This window comes from Camellia sinensis, chromosome 11 (genome assembly GCF_055761805.1).
Source record: "Camellia sinensis isolate YWXY chromosome 11, ASM5576180v1, whole genome shotgun sequence".
NCBI classification, from domain to species: Eukaryota; Viridiplantae; Streptophyta; class Magnoliopsida; order Ericales; family Theaceae; genus Camellia; species Camellia sinensis.
Window position 1 is genome coordinate 126,603,003 of NC_138971.1, and position 15,436 is coordinate 126,618,438.

Sequence of the window (15,436 nt, forward strand, 5' to 3'; positions counted from 1 at the left end):
AAAAACAGGACTTGGAACTTACGGTTTCAATAGGGATCCAGAAACTTTTGTTTCTCCATTTAAATATCCCAATTTGAAAGGCATTAACTGGAAAGAACCAGGTAAATATCGTTGCACAATATTATCAAAGCATAAATTCCCCGAGAAGTTCATATCCATTGCTGTCTCATCCACCTCACCCTACAAAAATAATGATTTTCAACATCATAACTGAGAAAGATAACTAAGAAAAAAAATTAGAAAGATATGTATGTATTATAAGCTCATTAACAACTCTCAAGATTATGGTCCAATTCCACAATTAATAATCAAAAGAAAGACCAAACCTAACACATAACAGATGTCAGTCTATGGCCTGCATTCAGAAAAGACATTGCTGCCATGGAAACAAAACTTCACAAGAGGTAACAATTGAAACAGGTAGTCATGTTGTAGATCATATATGATTGTTAGCACAAGTACATGCTAGAATTTAGAAATTTCTAAATCATCAAATCCAAAATGGCCCATTTGCACCAGTAAATATAGCTTGAATCTCTGTGAGTGTGTTCTCCTTTGTAGGTGTGGGTGCACATGTGCACAATTGCAACTATTTATAAATTTCTTCAGAATTATGGATCAGTAATGGGTGAGCCCTGTCCAACTCTTGTTGGGAAAATTGGGTAGAGCCAAAAAGGGAAAGATAATGCAAACCCAAGTCAAGTTCAGCTTGGGTAGAGCCAAGGGCCACACCTGCAGGTCAAAATTGGTCTGTATCCAGTCCACCCCGCATCCTGAATTATAGGATAAATGTTTGGTAATGGCTGTCTATATATAATCTAGTACCAATTCATACCTTAGCTGAAGATATGGATTTGGAGGAAAAGGAATGTGTAACCACAAGTTATTGGGGCAAGGTATTCCAACAGATAATAACTCACAATTACAATCTACTAATCCGCTGTACTCACTTTCCCTCAAAGACGAGCTCTCAGATGAAAAGAAGTAAACATAAATCAAGAATGGGAAAAAAACAAATGAATGCATTAAGTGCAGACCAAGCAAGAGAGATTATTTCACATTCAATAAAGTACCTCGGGGCAAACCCATGCATTCCCAGCCCCACGAATTTCTCCACCATCAACAAGACTAGCTCTGATTCCATACAAGTCAGCAACCTGTCACAAACAGAGTAAATTGCCAATATATATACAAATTTGAAACAAAAAAAGACACACTTTAATTTAACATGCACACAAATTATCTAGAACTTACACAATTATCAGAGTTGAAAGTGAAATTGGCTGAAATATATGAAAATGGGATACGGTCAACTGCTGCAACCGCACCAGCATCTTTATTATTCATCATTGCCTCAGATGCAGATGAAGCAGGAAAATCAGAAAGTGAATGTGCTATCTTCCTTGAAACCAATCCACTTCCCACAAATACAGGAGCATCCAAGGGACCTTGACAATTAAATACTGCAGTTACTGAACCAGCCAACTGCAGTGAATGAAGAAAGAGAACTGAATAATATGAAGAAAGACTAGGAAAAACTCATGTCTAGAAATCTTTGAAAAACAAACATTACAAATATGTAAAATAGTCCTGAACATTCGCAAATAGCATCCCTTCTCTAATAGAATTGGAGGTATTTTTTTAAATAGTGATGGCTACTTGGCCTTTGGCGGCTAAGGTTTTGGCTCAAATAGCCAATAAAGACAAAAAAGATTAAAATAGCCAATAACATGTCACATCCTACACATCAATTATTTTTTCTCTCATAACCATCTATTCAACTACAAAAAAATTCACAAATCATCCCAAACACAACTTTTTTTCATCTCATAAAATAGCCAAAAAACCAACTAAAATAGCCAAGTTCTCAGCCAAGGCCTGAGGACAAAATGCAATCTATTTATTATTGGCTCTGTATTTTCTTACTGAGGATCTTGGAATGCTTTAGAAGAGGTAGACTCAGAGTCAATTGTTTATTGATAAGTAAAACTGTAAAAATATATTGAGGTTGCCAAAAGTGGGCCGACCAAGTATCTGCAATATATTGAAGGCTGCCGGAAAAAAAAAAAAAGAACTACCCAAGTTCTTAGACCCTTAAATCTATCTACACAAAGGAAGAATGTCCAAAAACTGAACCAAAAATAAAACAAACAAAAAAGTCAACAGAACCATGAAAGGAATAATATTATAATACAGCCAACAAAACAAGGAATTAAGTATCAGACTCCTCAACCTGTGAATAGGAGCTCTACTCTTTCAAAAGAAAGCAAATTCTCCACATTTGGCACAGGGAGGCCATCAACCATGCCTCCCTCACAAACCCAATCCCATGAATCTCTGACTGTCCCCAAGCAATCACAAAAACACACAAGAGAAGCCACCACAACAACATTGAAACCCACAATAAAGCAAATCGATGATCAGCATTTTCCTCGCCTCCATACATAGAACACCAATGTACAACACATTTGCCCATCATAGTTCCTCCTTAGGTTGCCATGCCAGTAGTGACTAGGTTTTGACCTTCGAAAGTAAACATCTTGCCCGTGACTAGGATACCGCTCCTTCACACATGTTTCCGAAGAAAGTACAAAAATGGTAAACCAAATAGAAAACTTGGCATGCTCCTCTCATGGATTCAGATCTCTCAGCAAGGAGCTAGAATTCTCAGAAGGTTCAAGATTAATTAAGCTTTATTGGTGATGTAATAAAATAAACATCTTTGAAAAAAAAAAAATGAATCTCATGAGTAGGTGTCATTAGGTTTGTCTTTTAAGTGTCCAATTAGTTATAATTGTTAGTGGCCTTAGTCTATAAATAGATGATGTAGGGGTCATTGTACTTTGTTTTTAATTGAAGAATATAGATATGATTAGAGCAAAGTGCTCTGGTTTTCTCTATCTAACCTAGGGTTAGCCCTAGGGAAGAAATTTTTAATTGAAGACTATAGATAGTAATTAGAGCAAAGTGTTGGTTTTTACTCTCTAACCTAGGGTTAGCCCTAGGGAAGGGTTTCTTCTCTCTTTCTCTTGATTTGATCCTCGATTGCAATTTTGGTTGTTGCATCAATAGGCCATGATGCCCAAGGAATGTCAATAAATTCACGTTGTTTGTTTCATATTCTTTGCTCATGTAAGATTTGTGCTTGCATCAAATGAAATTCCAACAGATTGGTAAAGGTCTACATAAAACCCCAACAGATGATACCAAGGTGTCTAATGCTCTGCAAGGGGAATTGAATTTAAACATATATATATGTGTGTGTGTGTGTGTGTGTGTGTGTGTGTGTGTGAGTATAGACACATAAAGATCATAAGATTAATGTGAAATCAGGCAATAAACAAAAGATAAACATACCGGGAACAACAATGGCCTCATCTTAAACGTTTTCATCAGGGCATTTACTTCAACACAAGGAACCTGGAATAAAAATGATGACACATCCATTAAATACCACCAAAAAATCAAATAAAGAATAATCACACAACTACCATACTAAGCCACAAAAAATTAAAGTACTAAAGGAATAAGTAGAAATAAAACACCGCTTAAAGCCATAGTTAATGAACCTTCCAACACATCCAGTCGACTCTCACTTTTCTTGTTCTTTGTCCCATGTTCCAAACCATGTTTCCTGTAATAGAATCTAATGCTCCCTAGCACTTACATAATTCTTGCTTTCATCTCACATTTCATTTCATGTACTCAGTTCCACACTATTGACCATGCTTCAAGCAGCCACTTCAAGCTGGGAGGTCTTATTTAATATGGTATAATTCTATTTCTGTGAAAGAATTTAGTCATATAACACCCCCCAGTATAGCAAAACTCCTTTGTGAAACTGTGCATAAGCACAGTAGGAGATCAAATATAATTTCATGCACATACATGGGCGCACACAAACATACTGTTGCATGAAGAAATTTCTTTTCTTTAATTTGTCTACTTCTAAGATGGAGTCTACAGGTAACAAAGTTTCAAAATGCACCACTTCAACTCAAGAAACATGAGAAGTTCATATCAAATTAAATGGACTGATGTTGATTCTGAATAGCAAAAAGAACCAACCCAAGCCTATTTGAAAAGACTATACCTGACACATAAGATGAAACTCTCCTTCCTCCGGATTAATGCCAAAATCTCCAGAAGCTTCTAAAGGAACATTGCCAAACCAGCCACTTGCATTGTGTAAAAATATACGCTGACCACGGAAACATAAACTGGCAGACACATCCTACGGAAAACGCAAGCATGATATCCAGTAAAACTTCCCAAATGGCTACAAAATTACTCAATGGTTATCTTGGTCTGGGCACAAGCTGAAAGATGCATAAATGTTTGCTTGGAAAAATCATGAGAGAAGTAGCACATAATTGGAGCATAGCAAGAAAACAAATTATTAAGAAAAGAAAAACATAGCATCAGCTTAAGGAATGCTCAAAGCCTCAAACAATGAAGGGCTGACCATTTGAATTAGATATGAGGACTATAATGTTCATAGAAAAATTACACCATCAGCAAAATTCATTAACATAGGTTTTTTTTTTCTACGAGTATGAAATAGTATTAAAAGGACACCAGTGAGCATCAACCTTGTACAACATTGGGAACAAAAAGAAAATAAAAACCAAACTAAGGCCTTGTGTTCCAATCAATAGAGATCAGCTACATAAATCCTTTTCCGTCATTTGGCTCTGTTAAGGACTATATGCTCAATCAAAATAAACTAATTCATATCACTTTTTATTTACTAAAATATCCCATCCCATGTCAATTTAGGTCTTCCCCTCCCCCTAAAATTTCCATTAACAGTGATCATATCACTATTCCCTTACTGTTGAATCTACATTTTAGTATGTTCTCTCTCTCTCTCTCTCTCTCTCTCTCAACTTATCTTCAATTAATGTTATTCTTGCCATTTTATGAATGTATTCATTTTTTATTCTATCTTATCTGGTCTTTGCACACATTAATATTGACATACTCATATAGCTACACTCATTTTATAAATGTGCTATCGTTGGCCTTATAAATGTTCTATAAAAAATTTCCTTCATTTTTGTTGATATCCATCAACTGCATAATATGCCAAAAACATCCCTACACCTAAGCAAACCTAGTTTGATCTATGGGTCACATCATCTCCAACTTCTCCATCCTCATCAATAATCGATAACAAAATTGTTCACTTTCTGGAATTTCCTGACTTTTAACCTTATACTTCCTCCGTTATTTCTACTTCAGTTGTTAAAGTTACATTCCACATATTCAGTTCTAATCCTATTTTGTTTTAAACTATTTTGACACAAATGCTTCCCTTTTTTTTTTTTTTTTTTTTTTTGGATCAGCAACAAACAAAGATTTATTAAGGCTCAAGGCCAAGAAAAAAGAGAATAAGGCATCCTCTTACAAGAGAAATGGAAAAACCAAACAAGAGAAACAGGAAAAACACAAAAATACCAAACTCAAATGCTTCTCTTTTTTAATTCCTTTTTTAGTTTCATCCATTGAGACAATATCATTTGCAAACAATATAAACTAGATGACATCATCCCGAATGTGTCTCATCAATTCATACATGACTAGGATAGATAAGGGCTAAAGGCTGACTCTTGGTATAATCCTACAGTGATTGGAAACTTACTTGTTTCTCCTGCAAGTGATCTAATTATAATTACAGCCCGTCAGCAATTTCCACCTCAAACTTCCTTATTCAACAATAAAACTTGTATTCTCTAATTCCATCAAGGCCACCATATTCCTCTAATCCTAAACTTCCATATTCCTCTGCTCCTCAATTTTATAAATACCTTCTCAAAAAGAAAATTATTACAAGAAACAAACATTGTAAACCCACCTAAAACTGAACTCTCCTATAAACCCGCCAAAAATAAGAAAGAATGACAAAACTCGTCCTTCAACCAAAAATGAAAAGATCAAAGTAAAGCTAGCTTTTAAGTCTCTATATACATCCTAAAAAGTCTATAATTTCTTTCTCTCCAAAGGGCACCACATTAAGCATATGGAAGTCACCCTGAAGCCTTTTTTACCCTCTTCACATAACACCCATGAGCGCAACATTCGTAAAGTTGAAGCACAAAAGCCAATATCACCCAACTCACACCAAACATAGAAAACAATACGCTTCACAATTTTCTAGCTACATCGATGAATGAACAGGTGATCAAGTGACTCCACCCATTTGCATATAAACCGGTTACAAAAAAAAAGAACCGCTCCTTCCCAAGTTATTATTAGTTAATACTGAATTTTGCATCCAAGCTATTGTACAAAGAAAGAAAACTATTTTGGTAGGAAACCCAATTTCCAAATAGTCCTACTTGGAATTTAATTTGGTAGAATAATCCTAACATGTTATGAGATAAGAGATCTAGATGTAGATGAAAGATGGTCACTGCATCATATACAGAGAGATGAGATAACATCGATTGTTATATTCTATCTAGTAAGGAAGAATTTTTTCCTAATTAGAAACAAGATAAATATATGCTACACTAAAAGAGAGAACTCCAAGGGAAAAAGAGTGAATTACAACTTATGAGACCCAGACATACAGAAAACCATGATGGAGCATCATATATTTGAAAGGCCAACCCTGTGACATCAAGCTGCCCATGAAGATTAGGAAAGGTTTCTCCTCTCGACATACATATGTGGACCTGTAAATAGACACATAATATACAATTAAGAATAATAAATCATGGTATCTCACCATGTAGTAGAGGGCAAATTTGCAATAAAAATAAATATAATAGCCAACCAACCCCCAGTAATTTGGAAAAGGTTTTGTCAAGTTGCTTAGCTGAAAAGAGAAACAAATACTCCCTCCGTCCCAGTTTGTTTGTCCATTATAGAAAATCCAACTTATTAAGGAGACATGCAATCATTACATTTTAATTCAAATTTTGAAATGTTTTTCCCACCATTGCCCTTCTATTTGAATTTTAAAATGTGTTTATAATAATTTATAGTGGGCAATTTTGGGAATCAAACAAAATTTAGTATCCCAAAATAGAAAGTAGACAAATATTTTGGAATGGACTAAAATGAAAAGATGGACCAACAAAATGGGACGGAGGGTGTATAAAGCAATCAACAATACCAACTTGTGTGAAGAAAGTGCTTATAAAAATAAAAATAAAAATAAATAAAAACATTTATGCGCAGAATTGAAGATGCATGATTTAAGCTCTAAATACTTAAATCTTCAATAAAAACAAATTCGAAAATTACAATCCTAGGAACTCAATGGAACAATTTTTTATAAATACTGGTGAACCTCTCCTAATATAGAATTTGTATACTCCATAAAACAATGCATTAATGTAATCATACTAAAGACTTGATTTTTGGTAAATTGGTGTAACTCTGATATTAGAGAAAGTTAATTCATGCATATTGAACGTGAAAATTACCTCTATCTTCATAGGTCCAAGAACTGTCGACAACAGGCAAAATTATCTATATCCTAAAGCCCAACTGGTGGGGATCGGAGAGGCATTGGATAAAAATACTTAGTGATTTATTTTGGCATTATTTCATATTTATTGGATTTTATTAATTTATTAGGCTTTATTTTTATAAGGATTTAATCATTGTAGTGTTTAGTTTTGGTAAGTTTAATTTAATTAGGGCTCCTTAAGATGCTTATGTATTGGCTTTTATGTAATGTTTTAGGAGACTACACTAGACTATGATATGATTTGACTATTAATAATTGAGATATTTGTCTTGGGATTGTGATTCCGTAGTTTATTCCTTCTATTTTCGCTCTCTTGGTTCTACCCCAATTTTGGTATCAAAGCCCATTTTGGCCCACCGTCTAAGTTCAATAGAGTGGTTGCCTTCTTGATATAACCACATCAATTCAAACTATCTTCACCATCACCTATATCAACGCATTACTTCTGTCGTTGGCATGCTTGCCTCTTATACCGCGAAAGAGAGAGAGAGAGAAACAAAAAAAAAAAGAAAAAAAAGAAAGATCCATGAACAGAGGAGACTGATCGGCACTGAACCACCCTCACTAGTTGTCTTGTTTGTCATTGACGAGATTTGCTAGAATATTCATGTCACTACCACCTTTGCAAATCACTTCACTGACCTTTGAGCAGCCATTTTCAGCCAGACCTTGCCATCAGGGAATGCCATAGTCGATTCACTGCCACCAAAATATTTGCCTTGCATGCCAGAGATCACGACACTTGATTGTTGCATGTTCACTCGTGTCTTAGCTAGAGTTTGTTGCAATGGAAGATGGGGCTTCTTCGATTGCCGCCAAACTTGTCTGTTGTTCTACGGGATAAGATAATGTGATGAATTAAAAAGTTAAACTTGACCGGTAGGGAAGGAATTTCCTCCCGCATTCGCCGCTCCGTGTAGGTTTTCTCCACCCTCGATGAGGAAGCGGGGCGGCGACAGGTTTTCCTACTCCCAACCTGTTTTACCCCGCCGAAACCCCAATTATATTATTAAATATATTTATGCATATATAATATATAAAGTTAAACTTTTTAATATAATAAGACTAAAACATTACAATTTTACACTTGACATTCATTTTGACTTCTTTATTTCTCATCTTACATGTATAACTCTCATCACTTACAAATTTATTTCTGTAATATACCATATTAATTCTCAATTTTATTAGTACTTCCATTCCTAAAGTTACAAAATTAATCCATCCCTGCACAACTCCTGCCCCATTGTTGCCACCGCTACCCTGCCCCATTGCCATCCCTACTGACCTAAGCCACCAACCACTTCATTAAACCCGCCCCAAATTTTTAACTGAAACCAAATCCAGTTTAAACTAAAATCCACATCACAGTCAACAAAAGCCCAATTAAATTAGACCCAAACCGCACTCAACAACCAGTCCAAATTAATTCTTTACCCCAATTAGACCATCCAACAATTACTATCTCAAAACCAAACCTAATTATAAGTTGCCCAACCCAATATTCCCAAAACATACCAGCCCACATATACCTAAATCAACCCACAACAACGAGCCCAAATATCAACTCAAATCTGACCCAACTTTTAAACACAAAAGCTGATTGAGCACAAGCCAGTCACCCTCCACAACAACCCAAAAGCAACCACCACATTTCTAAACAGCCCAAAACCAAGCATATATATATAATAAATAAGGTATGTATTCTCCCATAAAAATTGTGATTAATATTTTTATTCATTGAAGGATTTGTAAAATTTGCAAGAGGTCCATGAGTTTGTGCTTCTTGCTTGTTGCATGCTTTGATTGAAAAAATAATTTTTTTTGTTCTTCCCTTGAACTATATCGTCATGAGTTGCTATGATCCATATTATGCTCATCCTTCAAGTAGAGTTAGTCCGGTCAAAGTTCCTAACAGATTTGATCTAATCCCAAATTGAATCCAAGACAGATTACAAGACTATCTTTTGGAAAATAGCATCAAGCATTACATGTACAAATTCTCATCTTCGAAGTATTTTCCCCTCCAATATTTTAGATTGAAGCTTCCCTCATTCCTTTTGTCAAGCATAATGATGCGAATCAGGCTTTAATGAGTTCTAATATGCAACACCAAGTAGTTCCACTAACCAAATCCGTATCTGTATTTTTTTATATGAAATATGAAAGAATTGTTGCGAATCAATTCCACTTTGAATAGCGAATCCCCTCACATTTGGTATCCATTACACAGATGTGTTGTTCCATCCCATGCAATAATTATGAACAACATTATATAGAACTAAAAATGTGAAGAGAAAAAGAAAAAGAAAAAAAAAATCATTGGGTTACAGTATCGGTGGATCCGGATGTGTTGGCCTTTGTAGATTTTGTGGATGATTTGATTTCTTAGTTTTCTTAGCCTTCTGGCCTGCTGTGGGCTGTAGTTTTTGTATTCTTTGCACCTTTTGGATGCTTTTTAATAATTAACTTTATTTATCAAAAAAAAAAAACAATCATACCTTGTTAGGGTCTAAGGACTAAAATTGATATCATTATTATGGAAACTCAACCACTTGCATCTATATTAATTAGTGAAATTCTAGAAATCAGATCAGAAGCAAACAAGAACTTTCTAAAATTCAACAAGAAATCACTCCATAAGGCAGTCCAAAGAGTTAGAAATTCATAACCAAAATGCAAAGATCAGGTTCACTGCAGCTTTTGACATTTGAATGGCATGCAAGTCATATAAGAGGTTGAACAGGAATGTCATCAATGGTCACCCTCAAAGTGCTCATGTGAGATATATTCTGATAAAATGCTGTGAAAAGAAATGAACTAATAAAGTTAGAGAAGCACCTCACCAGAAGCTCTCCCTTTAGACCACAAGATTGGAATTTCTAAAATCCTTTCAAAGATCTGCAGGAAAGTAAAAAAGGAAACTTATCAGAAAATTCAGAAAGGAAGCAAGACGTATAAACAATCACACAACTCAGGCTACACCAGTACATCCTTTGCAGTTTTTAATTCAAAAAAGAAGGCTTCAAAGACTTTCATATTAGTTTCCAAAATTTATAACTAAGTATACACTATATACCTTACCGGGGCAAATATATTCACAACTTTCAAATTGGCATGCCATTTCTGCTCAACAATATCAACAAAAACGTCAGTAGACAACCAGCCACCATCTTCTGACATAACTTCTGATCTCCACATACTACAGTTTCCACTCAGTTGTACATGCACACGACCATAGTGATTTTGAAACTTTACATGACCATTGACATTGTGCATCTCCCTATTAAAGTTGTATAAAAGAACATAAATGTGTCATAATGCAAATAAAATGCATCTTCTAGCAGATAACGTATAATTATGAATCCGCAAATTGATACCAACAGACAATTAAAGATTCATGTAAGATGGCAAGGGCAGAAACCAACTTAAACTTACTTTTGATGATAAAACAGATACCATAGTGGTTAAAGAACAGCAGTAAAGCTACTTATTGTAGATGTAAGCAACGAGATGAAGCTTGTGGAGTAATCAAGTCTTTTTTTAGACATGAAAGAAAAAATTTATTAAAGGAAAAAAAAAGTACAAAACCATGTAATGAAGAGCAAGAAGAACACCAGAAAATAAAAGGAAGGATAAAACCAAAATTGCATATCACAAACCGCTATCTAATCTCTAGAAACAAAAAATAAAGGGATCCCCCTAAAAGGAGATGAAACTAAAACCCAAAAAAAAAAGAATAACAAATTTTATCCCATAATCCTTCTAATTCTTCTAATTTATTCTTGAAATTCCTTGAATTTCTCTAACCAAATCACCCAAAAAAACAGCACAAATAATACAATCAACACCCCCCACCCAAAAAATAATAATAATCTTATGACCTGTCTCTTATCAACCCTACTATATGATACTTATGGGAGCATGTCAGGTCCTATTATTGCTTAGTAAATATCCTCAGAAGTCCGGTGCATGAGTAAGAAAAAATATGTAGTTCATGTATATTAAGAAAAGAATGTCACACGAAGAACCTCAAATACACATTACCGATATACTAAACTCTAAAATTACAATGAACAAGAAGAAAAGGGTAAATCAGTGCTCTGAACTGGCCCACTGCCACCAGTTGAATCACCAAAATCATAGACAAGAAAGAATTTTAAAGTTTATAAATTTTAAATAAAACAAAAACTATAAAAATAAATGGGAAAAAGTATTTCTCTATACACAATTGAACCAAAGCAATTTCTTTTGCTTGAAAATATTATGTTCACATGAAATCTTTTTAGGAATTATTTGAAGAGATTTTCTCTATTTTTTGCATCACATAATGCACAGATAGGCTCTGATATCCAAACTGTTAACCACCTTATCCATTTCACGAATGGTCTTCACCCAGCCAACACTGATCTTGCCAGTCTGGGTTGGGTTTCCAAGAAGACTGGACAGTGCTCACACTTGAACAAGAACTCCCATGTCCCATTAATGAACAATTCTATAATTTTAAGCCTTTCGTATAATCTTTCAGTCAAAACTAGTAAAAACAAAACAGAAGTAAAGTCTATTTAACGAGTGAGAGGGAGCTGTGAGAAAACGGAACTTTACCTGGGCTCCTTGTCACCATAAGCAAGTAGCATTAGTGTTCCGTCTTTGAAATGAACAGAATCCAAAGTAACTGGAAGCATTTTCTCAATGCCTGATGTCTGCATCTCATCTGCCCCGTCAACAAGTTCTGCAATGATATCTTCAACCTTTGGACTCATATCTAACTTTAGCTTTTGAACAGGACCGGCAAGATAGTAAGACCACAGCTTCCCCAAGTTTCTATGTGAAGAAGGCAATCCTAACTTCAGGCTAGAGAGCCAAATGGGGATAGAATGGTGCATTGCAAGCAAAGGCTCAAAATTTAATATTGTTGAACTCTGAGATCTATGCCCCCCTTGACCGTCTGAAACGTTGTCGATAGACTTCAACGTCTGGTCTTCCAATCTGCTGGATTCATCTGGCGTATTCACATGTCTAGTTATGCCATCAGCTCCTAAATCTCCGTCATGTACATCTGAACCATTAGTTTTTGCCAATCCCATGACACCAGGAATAGATGAAAATTTGTCATTGGAATTTCTAATTCGTAGCAATCTACCTACAGTCATAAGAAATGGATCGCGTAAAACACTGAGACTATTAATATGATATTCACCTGGAAAAGGCTGGATTCCAGATTTTTCTTCATATTTAGGACCAACTTTTGTTTTGTCCTCCAATCTTGACTTTCCCCCAATAGTCAAATAATCATTAGCAGCTTCAACTTTTCCGTGCTCAGGATTCTTCACTCCTCCAAAGTTAACTGCCCCATCCTGATAAGCAGTTGTTATATGTTCTTCATAACTACTTACTGAAGGTTGGGCACTAGTATCAACCTCACTTTTCACCACAGGAGTCTCAGTATTCAGAACATCATAATCTCCAGATGACTGATTAGAATCGCCAAACCTCCCATGTGATAGACCCAGGAAGTAAGAACGTGCTGCTGATGCACTGCGCTCAATAATTCTTCTTTTGGCTGCGACACCAGTGACAGATCTATCCCGCCCATTAGCTTTCCTCTTGAATTTATATCTTATAGGCCCTGGTATAAATCTAGACCAAAATTTATCCCCCGAACCAGGAATTTTTACACCAAATGCTTTCTCTAAATCTGCATGCTTCAAATCATACTCAATACCTGTATCCATGCAGTGATCATCTCGCCAGTGCAGTCGCTCGTCCATAGAGAAGAATGATTCAGAGGTTGCTAATCCTGATAGACGACTAGCATAGTCCTTCGGCACATCAATCTCAAATGTATGAGATCCGTTCTCAGAAAGAATGTAACCCGTGTCTGCAGCTTCCTTAGCTGCGTCATCTCTCTCTTTATCAAACCGAGCAGCTGTTTCCTCCCTAGCAATCCTCCTAATTTTCGTACAATGATCAATTCCTTCTTCACTTGACAAGTGCCTCTGTAGACTACCGTCAGTAGAAGGTATTCCTAGCCAGGTATAATTCTTCTTTTGCACAACCAACAAACTTGGATTAAACAAAACTGCATCAATCACAATCTTCCCCCTCCTCAGACTTGCAAATGGAAGAACTTGTAGTTTTACAGTAGGGACCTCCCCGCAAGAGAACTCTTCATTATGAGGCCCAATTGAACAAGACTCCAAGGTAATGCTCAAAGGTGAAATTTGCCGAACCTTACCAAAATCAAGCTCGCGCTGAATATACTCACTCAGAACCGAACAAACAGAAGGTAAAAGCTTCGCTTCGACAAAAGTCTTGGCTTTTGCCTTCCCATACCAAACCAATAAGCACACCCCAGATATCACGGCAAAAAAAATAGAGCACCTGATTAAAAGCAACCCTTCTTCCCACAACGGAACCAAAGACCTAACCAGAGCTTTGTCAGCAGAAAAGGGCTTTGTTACATGTTTCACAATCAACCCGCCTCTCAACCCTAGGTTCTTCCATAGCAGCTCCACATTTCTTCCGCAAAAATGAGAAAACCTAATCCCCTGAGAAACCCAATGATTTTGCTTCACACATTTACACTTGCTGAAAGCCCTTTTGGGTAGTTTTACTTCGTCCAGATAAACTAAATTGCCATTGTTTCTTCTATTTACAGAGTATTGAAGAGGAAACCCCAGAAATGGGCTATGTAATTTGGTGCTCATTATCTCTATTCACACACTAACCCAATTCAGAACTCATTTTCCGGGGACCAAGAACCAGCTCTCAGTCCCCTAAATTTTCAGAATATTAACCAGTGCCAAAAGAATCAACACCTACACAATAATCAAAATGAAACATCTCCAATTACCAATAATTTCAAAAAATAAAAATAAAAAATCAAACACAACCACCAGATATTAGACATAACACTCTGTTTGGATGGGATGATTTGGTCAGAAATGATGAGAAATTGTGAGGACAAAAAAAAATAAAAAATTAACTCTCTCATTTTGGTTATTTCATTTCTCACCAAAAGTAATTGTCCCCAAAATTCAAACAGAAAAAATGTCACCCATAACCCTTTCCCACATGTTTTGCTTGCTTACCCATCCAAACATATAGTGAAAAACACAATCACTTGCAATAATTTCTTTTCTTTTTATCACCCACAATCCAAACAGATTACAAGTTGTTTCCCCAACTCAAAATGGAAATTCATATAATTTTTTTTAGGACTTGACAGAACATTAAAGAATAAAGTTTACCCACCAAAAACTGTGAAATCAACATATAGACATGAAACCCATATGAAAGTAAACATTTTGCACTCATTGTTATAATAGAAATAGAAATACATACATATGCAATATGCATAGATAGATACAATGACGTTTAAAGTAGAAAACCAGAGTCAACAACATTTCTCGAGTACCTGTAAGGATAGGATTCAACATAAATCTCGATCTTAACAATTCTCTGAGATTGCTTCTATGAAGTTGCGTCTGTTCTCCGATTTCCCTCGCTTCCTTAATCGAGAGAGAGAGAGAGCGAGAGAGAGAGAGAGAAAGGTCTAGACTTGCTTGGCTCGCAGGCCAATTTTGTTCAGAAGCGAAACATATTTTTTGCTTTGACGAAAATGCCATTAATGGATGCAGGAAGTGGCAACCATAACCTTATCGAATGAGAACCCAAATTATTTGATTGGGCAAACTAAAGTTTATCAATATTTGAAAAGGGCATGGTTTCTGTCCAGTCTGGGATCGAATTGGATCGTGCTGTTGGGTCTGTGGAGGTCCATCACGAGTCTCGTTTTAATAATTTGAATCATTCAATGTGTAAAACTCGTCGAGTACTATATGCCTATAAAAAATCACGTTGATCGGATATCGATAGCTATATGATCAAATCAGTTTCGTATTAAAAAAATTGGACGGTGAACAAATTAATGGTTGACAAAAAACTGTT

General features: G+C 35.7%; 1 protein-coding gene across 6 annotated transcripts in view; it reads right to left on the bottom strand.

Annotated features, from left to right (window-relative positions):
• EMB2410 (embryo defective 2410) overlaps positions 1-15,143 on the bottom strand; it is a 52,975-nt gene extending 37,832 nt beyond the window's left edge. For 4 of the 6 annotated variants that reach the window (XM_082894714.1, XM_082894711.1, XM_082894715.1 and 1 more), the window contains exons 1-10: positions 14,904-15,143; positions 12,089-14,304; positions 10,568-10,766; positions 10,325-10,384; positions 6,576-6,680; positions 4,094-4,234; positions 3,358-3,420; positions 1,255-1,485; positions 1,074-1,157; positions 23-180 (exon numbers count right to left, since the gene is read on the bottom strand). In XM_082894714.1, the coding sequence (XP_082750840.1) occupies positions 23-180; positions 1,074-1,157; positions 1,255-1,485; positions 3,358-3,420; positions 4,094-4,234; positions 6,576-6,680; positions 10,325-10,384; positions 10,568-10,766; positions 12,089-14,193 (3,146 nt within the window). In that variant the 5' untranslated portion in view covers positions 14,194-14,304; positions 14,904-15,143. The remainder of the gene's footprint in view (positions 1-22; positions 181-1,073; positions 1,158-1,254; positions 1,486-3,357; positions 3,421-4,093; positions 4,235-6,575; positions 6,681-10,324; positions 10,385-10,567; positions 10,767-12,088; positions 14,305-14,903) is intronic. The other 2 variants (XM_082894713.1, XM_082894712.1) reach the window with 2 other exon arrangements.
• Positions 15,144-15,436: the final 293 nt, after the last annotated feature.